The sequence below is a fragment of the Sus scrofa genome, chromosome 3 (assembly GCF_000003025.6).
Source record: "Sus scrofa isolate TJ Tabasco breed Duroc chromosome 3, Sscrofa11.1, whole genome shotgun sequence".
Classification (NCBI taxonomy): domain Eukaryota; kingdom Metazoa; phylum Chordata; class Mammalia; order Artiodactyla; family Suidae; genus Sus; species Sus scrofa.
The window spans coordinates 8766676-8778777 of NC_010445.4; the positions used below are offsets into that span (position 1 = coordinate 8766676).

General features: G+C 61.1%; 2 protein-coding genes across 2 annotated transcripts; one reads left to right on the top strand and one right to left on the bottom strand.

Annotated features, from left to right (window-relative positions):
• On the top strand, positions 3163-7818 carry LOC110260077 (mucin-3B-like). Its single transcript, XM_021087975.1, has 3 exons — positions 3163-7295; positions 7368-7513; positions 7675-7818. Exons 1-3 carry the CDS (start codon positions 5204-5206, stop codon positions 7816-7818), a joined length of 2382 nt encoding a protein of 793 aa, XP_020943634.1. The 5' UTR covers positions 3163-5203.
• LOC110260078 (elastin-like) lies at positions 7854-10630 on the bottom strand. The gene is made up of 5 exons (XM_021087976.1): positions 10580-10630; positions 9575-10291; positions 8576-9292; positions 7921-8295; positions 7854-7865 (listed from the first exon to the last, which is right to left on the bottom strand). The coding sequence occupies exons 1-5, from the start codon at positions 10628-10630 to the stop codon at positions 7854-7856; spliced, it is 1872 nt and encodes a 623-aa protein (XP_020943635.1).

Consider the following 12102-nt stretch of genomic DNA (forward strand, 5'->3'; position numbering starts at 1 on the left):
AACCAAAACTTACTGAAACAGAGAACAGACTGGTGGAGTCTCTTGTGATTCCATCTAAATTTTAGAATTTTTGGTTCTATTTCTGAAAAACTATCAATGAGATTTTGATAGGAATTACATTTGATAGGGTAGATGGCTTTAGGTAATATGAACATTTTAACAAAGTGAATTCCTCCAATCCATAAACACAGGATATTTCTTTTCTCCGTTCCCCCCCCTTTTGTCTTTTTTTAGGGAAGGGCCACGCCCACTGATATGGAAGTTCCCAGGCTAGGGGGTGAATTGGAGCTACAGCTATTAGCCTATACCACAGCCACAGCAATGCCAGATCCTTAACCCACTGAGCAGGGCCAGGGATCACACCAGAGTCCTCATGGATGCTAGTTGGGTTTGTTAGCACTGAGCCACAACGGGAACTCCTGTTTTTTAATTTTTAATTTTTTTTTGTGTGTGTGTCTTTTTGCTTTTTCTTTGGGCCGTTCCCACGGCATATGGAGGTTCCCAGGCCAGGGGTCAAATCGGAGCTACAGCCACTGGCCTACGCCAGAGCCAGAGCGACGCGGGATCCGAGCCGCGTCTGCAACCTACACCACAGCTCACGGCAACGCCGGATCGTTAACCCACTGAGCAAGGGCAGGGATCGAACCCGCAACCTCATGGTTCCTAGTTGGATTCGTTAACCACTGCGCCACGACGGGAACTCCATTTTTTTTAAAAATTTTTTAAAGCCATTATTACTTTACAATTTGTTTTTAAAGCTCTGGGGATTTAAAATTTTTTCTAAATTTATTTTTAAAAATTACAGTATAATTATTAGTGTTGTACCAGTTTCTGCTGTACAGAGGTGACCCAGTCATACATATATCTACATTCTTTTTCTCATATTATCTTCCATCATGTTCTATCCCAAGAGACTGGATATAGTTCCCTATGCTCTACAGTAGGGTCTCGTTGCTTATCTATTCTAAAATAGTTTGCATCTACTAACCCTAAACTCCCAGTCCAAACCACTCCCTCCTCCTCGGCAACCACAAGTCTGTTCTTTAAGTCTATGAGTCTGTTAAACGTTCTAGTCTTTAATGTCTGATTCCCCAAAGGGGAAAAGGGGAAAAACAAAGTGTTGGGTAGGGGGGCTGTTGGCCCTTTACATCACCCAGAAGTCTTTTCTGATGAAGGGGGTGGGGGAGAGGCAACAACTGAATGGCTATTTACCTCTTTTCCTGCATGTATGCGATCAGAAGTAGCAATCAGTGCATCAGAGCCGATCCCTGATGTCTGCAGTACATGGCTCTGCCTAGCTTACAGCTCCCATGTGGCTGGAGGTGCTGAAGAGGTAGCTGCTATTGTGTTAAGAGCTAGAATTGACCAAAAGTTACTGAAATTTGCAGTTTACCATCCAGGCCTTTCCTTGGAAGTTTCAAGCCTTCAACAGAGGCTAGAATTCCAAAATAGTTCCCTCAGACAGACAGATTCTGCTAATGCAATCATTGTCTAGGTGGGGAAATAGATCCCTGGGGTGTTCTAGCCCATAACCTTCCCAGAATCCTCCTCTAAATTATTTTTTAATTACCTTCAAAAACATAATACAGTCTCCCAGAAAGCCAGACATTAAAGCAGTAAGGATAGATTTTAAGCTCTAATAGACCACTGCAGTAGGAAAAAGTCTAGCGTAAACTGAATTCCACTTTGGCACAGAAGTGACCTGGCGTTTTAAAGGGAAAGTGAGGGTGTAGGCAGAAGGGCAAAGCAAGGGCTCAGCTGTGTTAGGAAAGTGAAAAGTTACAAAAAGGAGGGAATGGTCCTCGTGAAACTCATCTCGATTTGCTAACTGGCGCTTATAAAATTAGCTTCCTCCCCTCCACAAAGGCAAGGGGACAGGAACCCTATCTTCAGGTGTTGGCTGGAACAAACAGTTCTTTTCGCAGCCTTGAGTTTTCTCAGGCAGGCACTTCAAGGAGGGTTGGGGTCATCCTAGGGATGGGGCCTTGAGCTGCTAGAAACCATGTGTCAGTTCAAGTCTTTATAGGTCAAGGTTGTAGCTTATTGAAGAAGGAGACTCAGGGGAGCCAGGCTAGAGTTTAGTCAATAAGATAATCTTGGTTAAAGTAAAAACTACAGATACAGCCATATATGCCTGACAGTCATTCCCCACATGAGTTCTTTCATGCTTTTCTAAGGTAACCTTACCCCATTATTGGAGCAGGTAAGCCTCTTCCCAAAGTTTGAGTGCACTTACTTGTGTGTGTGTGTGTATTCATAGGAGACACATATGTGTGTGTTTTAACAAAGCTGTGTCTACTGGTGTCACCAAATAAGACATTCCAAGAATCTTGCCATGATGGTACCATTATTTCTGATTTGGATGTGGTGGTCTATCGTGTGACTTTTCCATCGTCATTCTAGCTTCCTATGAAGGGCCATTTGGGTTGTTTCCAGTTTCTTTTGGAATTGCAATAAACTGGACGGCAATAAACATTCTCATGAATGCCTCGTTGAAGTGCTTCTTGAACACAGATATGGAAAGGTGGAATTACTGGGTCCTTGAGTATGCATTTAAAATTTTAATAGATGCCACCAAATTGCCTTTTTAAAGCAACCCAACCCACTTACACTCCCACCAGCTGGGTAAGAGTGTTTATTCTTCCCACTTTTCCCAGCACTGGATAGAATCAAAGTTGCTAATCTCTGGGGTCAAAACTAGTCATTTTGTTTGATTGTTTCCACAAGCCATCTATGTTTCCTTTTCTGGGACCTGGCCCAGATCCTCGGATAGTAAAATGACTTTTGACTGAATCCTGCATTGTTCCCTGGCTTTGGTGGTGGGGTCATAGCCCCAGAGTAATGCTAAGGGCAGGGTGGGGAGGGGGAAGAGCAAGAGTCGGGGGAGTGAAGAAGACGTTTTCATCTAACCTCCCCCCCCTGCAGCTGGGGCCGAAGCTAAGGAGAGGCCCCAGGCTCCAGAGTCCAAGGTCTTGGCCAAGCATATTCTCCATCTAGTTTTGCTGGTTCTTGGTGGGGGGGCAGGGGGAGGGAAGGGCAACGTCCTAGGAACCGCTCTGAGGGGGCCAGGCAGGCTGGGGGTTGGGCCAGCAGTAGCTCTTCCTGGTTGACATCTCCTGGGCTTGTCTTATCTTCTAAATAGTCCTCCCTTCCTGCAGCAGATATAAGGGGGAAAGTGGGCGGTGCAAAGGTGAGGCTGTGCTCAGCTCCCACACCCAGCAGTGCAGATAGATAACCTGCCCATCGGGCTGGGTGCTGCTGTGCTGCTGTCCCCCGTGTGCTGGCACTGACCCTGCTCCCAGCCTCAGCTGTGCCAGGCCCATGCAGCTGCTCAGGATCCTCCGCCTCCTCTGGATGCTTGGGGTCTCCCTGGGAGCCACAGGTGAGGGGGTGAAGTGGGGGAGGGCTGGGGAGACCCCCCCTGATGTTTCAGGGCAGGGGTGTTGTGTGTGTGTGGCGGGGAGATCTGAGATCTAAGGGCAGACTGAGGAGGGGGTCCTCAGAGCTCCTGGTGCAGGGAGAACTGAGGGGAGGGGAGGAGAGGGGAGCTGGGTCCAGGGTGCCGCCGTTCACCTGAGAGGACGTTTGCAAGGGTCCGCGCTCGTATCAGGAGGGTGGGATGATCTCTTTCTGGAAGACTGCTCTTCCCACTTTGACTCCGTTTGCTGAGCTCCTCTCCTCTTGTTGCTCCCGCATCTTGAGTCCTGATACTTCCTCCACCCGGACTCCATCCCTCCCTTTACTTCCACGTTCAGCCCTCGGGAGAGACCCCGCCTCTGCCCCAGGCCCCCTCCTCTGGGGCATCTCTGCCTTTGGTCTCAGTGCCCCCTCCCCAGCTCTGCTCCTAAGCCACCCCATGTTTCTGGGCACTGCTGTCATCGGCAGGTGGGCAGATCCTGATTGCTCCCAAAGGGTGGGTCCGAGGCCACCTGGTGGGGCGTCCTGCTCCTTCTCTCTCCCATCCCTTAGGAACCCCGCAATTCCTCTGCACTTCCCTTCCCTCTGCCCCCTGCCATGTTGGCTCCTGACCCCCAACCCTAGACCTTCCCCACAAAAAAGTCCATGGTCCATCCTCTCAGTCGCCTCCAGGGCCACCTCCTGCCTATTTAAGGGCTCTATCCCAGGAATCTTCACAATCCCCTTCCCTGCCTCCCTGCCAGCCCAGCTAAGCCTAGAAGTAAAACCCCAGCTCCCAGAGCAAAGACATGCTGAGAGTGAGGGGAGGAGGAAGCGAACCCCCGAGGGGGCAGGAGGTCTGGGTGCTTCCTGCTAACAAGTGGTGTGGCCACCACCCACCTCAGCGTTATGAGGTCTTTGACCCCCACTCTCTCCACCTGTAAGATGGGGTTGGCGATATCGTAGAAGGAGGGGCTCGTGCTCATAAACTAGTTAACTCAGTGGCTGAAACAGACTAGGTGATAGAAAATATGACTGTTTTTAGTATGAACTCACTGCTACACCCGAAGGTCTCTGGGACTCAGGCCTGTCTGCTGAGTATCTCTTTCTGGAAGTTTCCTTTTCTGTCCTGTTCTGCGGCCTGTGGGTGGTCCTCTCTCCTTGTCCCTCAATCTCATTGAAGTCTGAGCTTCAATCTCTGTTTTTCCCTTTTTCTCTTTGCAATTTTCCCCTCTGACTCCTCATCCCCCATGATGCATTCCCACCCTCAGCCCAGGCTTGGCTGGGGGCTGTTTCTCTCCAAAGAGGAGAGGCGCTCTCTCTCGGGTTTCTCTTCAGGTGGTATAAATCTTTCGCCTTTTGCCAAGAGGAGAGGCAGCCCGGACAGCAGTGGGTTGAAGGGAGGGGACAGAGGTGGGCCGAAGGGTGTGGGTGGAGAACCAGTGGGGACCAGGACGTCTGGTGGCAGGTGGAGGCGAGCGGAGAGAGCAGAGTTAAGAAAACGCGGGTGTGTGCGGAGGAAGGGCTGGCACTGGCAAGGGGAGGGGGCAAGACTCTCTGCTGAACCGCGTGCTCAGCACGGCCATCCCAGGGCTGGGACTCAGACGAGGCGTGTGCGGGATTAAGGCCACCCTCCACCCCAACTCCCCTGGGGGAGGCTGCCCCGGGGAGCAGACAGATGCTGGCTTTCGGAACCGTGAAAGACCCCAGCTCCAAACGGCCTCTGCTGGGGGAATAAGTGGCGGCAATTCCCACCCTCTGTGATATGTAGCTGGAAAACGAAGTAGTGAGTAACCTATGCGGCATTATGGTGACAAAGCAACCTACCAATGAATTGCTCTGTTCTACCATCAATACAGGAACTTCAGCCATGGCCACATCCACCTCTAATGCACGTTTGCGTGCTTCCCTCAGCTCCCCACACTCCAAAGGCACAGCCGGGTGGCCACTGAGTACCCCTAAAACCACTTCTCCCACTCCTGACAGTAGGGATCACATACCTATGGCTATCTCCACCTCCCCTCGCTCGAAATCCATTTCTAAAACCTTGCTCAAACCGCCAACTGATTCCAACACCTCAGCAATCCACACGCCCAAGTTTGTCTTCAAGGTCGAAACCACCCCACCGACCTTGGTTGTCTATAAGGGCACGACAGAGTGCGTCAATCCATTGAGCTTTACGGTCACTACCACTTACGCCCCCACCACCTGCATGACACGGACCCAAGTGTCCTTCACCAGCTCTTACACCGCCCCACCTGTGACAGGGAAGCCACAGACAACCAGAACCAGTACCCACCCTGTGACAGCTACCAAGCGAGTCACCTCAGCCGTGACCAATTCTCCCACCATCACCACTCTGGGGAAAACTCTCGCAACCACGGCCCATGCCTCGTCCTTTGTCCCGACCACCGCCACGACCCTAGACACTCTGATCTCCTCTCTGACTGGTACCATGGAAAACACTACCCCAACTGCTGCAACTGTCCGCACAACTCAGTCTCCTACCCCAACCGTCGTGTCCACCTCTGCTACTACCCCTTCTCTAACTACTAAAAACACTTTGATGACAACAGTGACTGATAAAAGTGCCTCTCCCACCACCAGTAGTCCCTTGATTACAACCACTACTTCATTTCCAAACAAGGTCAGTACATTTAAAACAACTACAGCCACCACGCATGCACCTTCCTCAACTGATATAGTAGCAACACATATGGCACCAGTTATACAGGCTGCTCCTGAAGCTACCACTGCACTAAGTGCACCAAAAGCAACTCCTTCACATGCAATGAGCTCTGTGAAAACGACACTTATTTCAATGACTGACATTCCCAGAGAAATTCTCACCACAGGAATTGCTTCTATTTCTTCAAACATGTCTTCTATCATTCCCACAGACACAATGATTTCTACCACACGGACCGCGTCCAAAGCAAGCCCTGTGCCAGCCAACACTGATGCATACACGACATCCACTACCAAGGGATATCCCTCCACCACTGCAGCCACCACAGAAACAGGCAAGATGAGGGGTACAGCCGCTCAAGCTTCATCCACTTGGGAAACCACATTTATCCCCACCACTGACACGTCCAAAGAGCCTCTCACAACAGCAATCACTGCCACTCCACCAATCATATCAGACACTCCCACAATTAAAATCCATAATCTGACGTCCATTACAACTAGGTCAATGACCACCAATGCCTTGACATCAAATGTGAGGATGCCTCACTCATCGGTACTTGCAACAACCAAAGAAACAGTCCCCTCATGGACCTCAAACATTAAGCCTCTGTCCACCCTAATGACCACAACCCCAATCACCCATGCCACATCCACCTCTTCATCACTAACAAGAAACGCCAAAGCCACAAGTATGCCTACCACTAGGTCACTCAAAATCAGAATAAAACGTGCATCCACATATACTTACAGGAGGATAACGGAAATACCACGAATTAAAACGACATCCCACGCCACGATATACAAAACACAAAATATATACACTACCACGAGAAAAAATGATATCAGTCCAAAAATAACAGTCAAAACCACAAGCCAGGAGAAATATGGAAATCCGTCAGAAGCGGATAAATCCAAATATAAAACCCAAACGGTCTCACCCAAAAATATGACAATAGAAAAAACCACAAATACAAAAGATAGCTACACTTTAAGAAAAACACAAAGTATTGTAAATACCAAAAATCCAAATATTCTGACCGAAATACAAAATCTAACAAAGAAAATCTATTATTCTCTAACAAAAAACAAAACAGAAACTATAACAGAACTACACACAACCATATACAAAACCACGAGGGAAGCCAAAACACTCAGGGTCACCACGGCCGCCCCGGGCACTCCACACAGCGCCCCGGCCGTCACCTCCGGCACCGTCCCCACCATCCACCCCACACTCACATCGCCACCCACCTCCACCTCCCTCATGCACTCCTCCCCAGCCTCCGCCTCCGCCTCCCCCTCGGCGCCCGGCCTCCCAGCCACAGCCCCGGCCACCACCACCACCACCACCGCCACCAGCGCCGCCTCCGCCCCGTCCACGGGGGCCCCGACCCCCACGGCCGCCCTGGGCTCCACGCTCGCTCCCGCCAGCTCCGCCCCCGCCCCCGGCACCACCACGCCCGCCCCCGCCCCCCTCCGCACGACACACACCACGCCCGCCGTCCCCACCACCGCGGCCACGGGGCCCGGCGTGACATCCATGTTCACCAGTACCCACAGCACCCCCGCGCCCTCCCTCTCCACCAGCCCCGCGGGGACCTCCTCCGGGGGCTCCTCTCCCGCCCCGACCGCCGGTACCCGGGCCACCCAGGCCCCGAGTGCCACCTCGGCGGTGGCGGCCGGCTCCAGCTCCGCTCCGCCGCGCCCCACCTCCGCCACCCCGGCCACTGACCTCTCCCCCGGCTCTCCCGCCATCACCACCCGCATCACGTCTCCGCCTTCCCTCACCACAGCCGTCACGCCCACCCACACGGCCCCGTCCCCGGCACCCACCACCACCTCCACGCCCGTGGCCGCCCACACCCTGACGTCCTCCACCAGCGGCCCGGGGTCCTCCCCGCCGGCCCCCACCACGCTGCCCGCCCCCGCCTGGACCTCCAGCACCAGCCCTGGGTCCGGCTCCCCGAGCGGCACCCCTGCCACCCACACCACCTCCCTCCCCGCGCCTGCCAGCTCCGCCCCGCCCACCGGGGCCACCTCTGACACCAGCCCTGGCCCCGCCACCTCGGCCCCCGCCTCCGCGACCACGGCCACCCTGCCCACGCCCCCCGCGTCCCAGGCCACCCGGGACGCCACCACACTCAGGGTCACCACGGCCGCCCCCGGCACACCACACAGCGCCCCGGCCGTCACCTCCGGCACCGTCCCCTCCACCGTCCACCCCACACTCACATCGCCACCCACCTCCACCTCCCTCACGCCCTCCTCCCCCGCCTCCGCCTCCGCCTCCGCCTCCGCCTCCCCCTCGGCGCCCGGCCTCCCAGCCACAGCCCCGGCCACCACCACCACCGCCACCAGCGCCGCCTCCGCCCCGTCCACGGGGGCCCCGACCCCCACGGCCGCCCTGGGCTCCACGCTCGCTCCCGCCAGCTCCGCCCCCGCCCCCGGCACCACCACGCCCGCCCCGCCCCCTCCGCACGACACACACCACGCCCGCCGTCCCCACCACCGCGGCCACGGGGCCCGGCGTGACATCCATGTTCACCAGTACCCACAGCACCCCCGCGCCCTCCCTCTCCACCAGCCCCGCGGGGACCTCCTCCGGGGGCTCCTCTCCCGCCCCGACCGCCGGTACCCGGGCCACCCAGGCCCCGAGTGCCACCTCGGCGGTGGCGGCCGGCTCCAGCTCCGCTCCGCCGCGCCCCACCTCCGCCACCCCGGCCACTGACCTCTCCCCCGGCTCTCCCGCCATCACCACCCGCATCACGTCTCCGCCTTCCCTCACCACAGCCGTCACGCCCACCCACACGGCCCCGTCCCCGGCACCCACCACCACCTCCACGCCCGTGGCCGCCCACACCCTGACGTCCTCCACCAGCGGCCCGGGGTCCTCCCCGCCGGCCCCCACCACGCTGCCCGCCCCCGCCTGGACCTCCAGCACCAGCCCTGGGTCCGGCTCCCCGAGCGGCACCCCTGCCACCCACACCACCTCCCTCCCCGCGCCTGCCAGCTCCGCCCCGCCCACCGGGGCCACCTCTGACACCAGCCCTGGCCCCGCCACCTCGGCCCCCGCCTCCGCGACCACGGCCACCCTGCCCACGCCCCCCGCGTCCCAGGCCACCCGGGACGCCACCACACTCAGGGTCACCACGGCCGCCCCCGGCACACCACACAGCGCCCCGGCCGTCACCTCCGGCACCGTCCCCTCCACCGTCCACCCCACACTCACATCGCCACCCACCTCCACCTCCCTCACGCCCTCCTCCCCCGCCTCCGCCTCCGCCTCCGCCTCCGCCTCCCCCTCGGCGCCCGGCCTCCCAGCCACAGCCCCGGCCACCACCACCACCGCCACCAGCGCCGCCTCCGCCCCGTCCACGGGGGCCCCGACCCCCACGGCCGCCCTGGGCTCCACGCTCGCTCCCGCCAGCTCCGCCCCCGCCCCCGGCACCACCACGCCCGCCCCCGCCCCCCTCCGCACGACACACACCACGCCCGCCGTCCCCACCACCGCGGCCACGGGGCCCGGCGTGACATCCATGTTCACCAGTACCCACAGCACCCCCGCGCCCTCCCTCTCCACCAGCCCCGCGGGGACCTCCTCCGGGGGCTCCTCTCCCGCCCCGACCGCCGGTACCCGGGCCACCCAGGCCCCGAGTGCCACCTCGGCGGTGGCGGCCGGCTCCAGCTCCGCTCCGCCGCGCCCCACCTCCGCCACCCCGGCCACTGACCTCTCCCCCGGCTCTCCCGCCATCACCACCCGCATCACGTCTCCGCCTTCCCTCACCACAGCCGTCACGCCCACCCACACGGCCCCGTCCCCGGCACCCACCACCACCTCCACGCCCGTGGCCGCCCACACCCTGACGTCCTCCACCAGCGGCCCGGGGTCCTCCCCGCCGGCCCCCACCACGCTGCCCGCCCCCGCCTGGACCTCCAGCACCAGCCCTGGGTCCGGCTCCCCGAGCGGCACCCCTGCCACCCACACCACCTCCCTCCCCGCGCCTGCCAGCTCCGCCCCGCCCACCGGGGCCACCTCTGACACCAGCCCTGGCCCCGCCACCTCGGCCCCCGCCTCCGCGACCACGGCCACCCTGCCCACGCCCCCCGCGTCCCAGGCCACCCGGGACGCCACCACACTCAGGGTCACCACGGCCGCCCCCGGCACACCACACAGCGCCCCGGCCGTCACCTCCGGCACCGTCCCCTCCACCGTCCACCCCACACTCACATCGCCACCCACCTCCACCTCCCTCACGCCCTCCTCCCCCGCCTCCGCCTCCGCCTCCGCCTCCGCCTCCGCCTCCCCCTCGGCGCCCGGCCTCCCAGCCACAGCCCCGGCCACCACCACCACCGCCACCAGCGCCGCCTCCGCCCCGTCCACGGGGGCCCCGACCCCCACGGCCGCCCTGGGCTCCACGCTCGCTCCCGCCAGCTCCGCCCCCGCCCCCGGCACCACCACGCCCGCCCCCGCCCCCCTCCGCACGACACACACCACGCCCGCCGTCCCCACCACCGCGGCCACGGGGCCCGGCGTGACATCCATGTTCACCAGTACCCACAGCACCCCCGCGCCCTCCCTCTCCACCAGCCCCGCGGGGACCTCCTCCGGGGGCTCCTCTCCCGCCCCGACCGCCGGTACCCGGGCCACCCAGGCCCCGAGTGCCACCTCGGCGGTGGCGGCCGGCTCCAGCTCCGCTCCGCCGCGCCCCACCTCCGCCACCCCGGCCACTGACCTCTCCCCCGGCTCTCCCGCCATCACCACCCGCATCACGTCTCCGCCTTCCCTCACCACAGCCGTCACGCCCACCCACACGGCCCCGTCCCCGGCACCCACCACCACCTCCACGCCCGTGGCCGCCCACACCCTGACGTCCTCCACCAGCGGCCCGGGGTCCTCCCCGCCGGCCCCCACCACGCTGCCCGCCCCCGCCTGGACCTCCAGCACCAGCCCTGGGTCCGGCTCCCCGAGCGGCACCCCTGCCACCCACACCACCTCCCTCCCCGCGCCTGCCAGCTCCGCCCCGCCCACCGGGGCCACCTCTGACACCAGCCCTGGCCCCGCCACCTCGGCCCCCGCCTCCGCGACCACGGCCACCCTGCCCACGCCCCCCGCGTCCCAGGCCACCCGGGACGCCACCACACTCAGGGTCACCACGGCCGCCCCCGGCACACCACACAGCGCCCCGGCCGTCACCTCCGGCACCGTCCCCTCCACCGTCCACCCCACACTCACATCGCCACCCACCTCCACCTCCCTCACGCCCTCCTCCCCCGCCTCCGCCTCCGCCTCCGCCTCCGCCTCCCCCTCGGCGCCCGGCCTCCCAGCCACAGCCCCGGCCACCACCACCACCGCCACCAGCGCCGCCTCCGCCCCGTCCACGGGGGCCCCGACCCCCACGGCCGCCCTGGGCTCCACGCTCGCTCCCGCCAGCTCCGCCCCCGCCCCCGGCACCACCACGCCCGCCCCCGCCCCCCTCCGCACGACACACACCACGCCCGCCGTCCCCACCACCGCGGCCACGGGGCCCGGCGTGACATCCATGTTCACCAGTACCCACAGCACCCCCGCGCCCTCCCTCTCCACCAGCCCCGCGGGGACCTCCTCCGGGGGCTCCTCTCCCGCCCCGACCGCCGGTACCCGGGCCACCCAGGCCCCGAGTGCCACCTCGGCGGTGGCGGCCGGCTCCAGCTCCGCTCCGCCGCGCCCCACCTCCGCCACCCCGGCCACTGACCTCTCCCCCGGCTCTCCCGCCATCACCACCCGCATCACGTCTCCGCCTTCCCTCACCACAGCCGTCACGCCCACCCACACGGCCCCGTCCCCGGCACCCACCACCACCTCCACGCCCGTGGCCGCCCACACCCTGACGTCCTCCACCAGCGGCCCGGGGTCCTCCCCGCCGGCCCCCACCACGCTGCCCGCCCCCGCCTGGACCTCCAGCACCAGCCCTGGGTCCGGCTCCCCGAGCGGCACCCCTGCCACCCACACCACCTCCCTCCCCGCGCCTGCCAGCT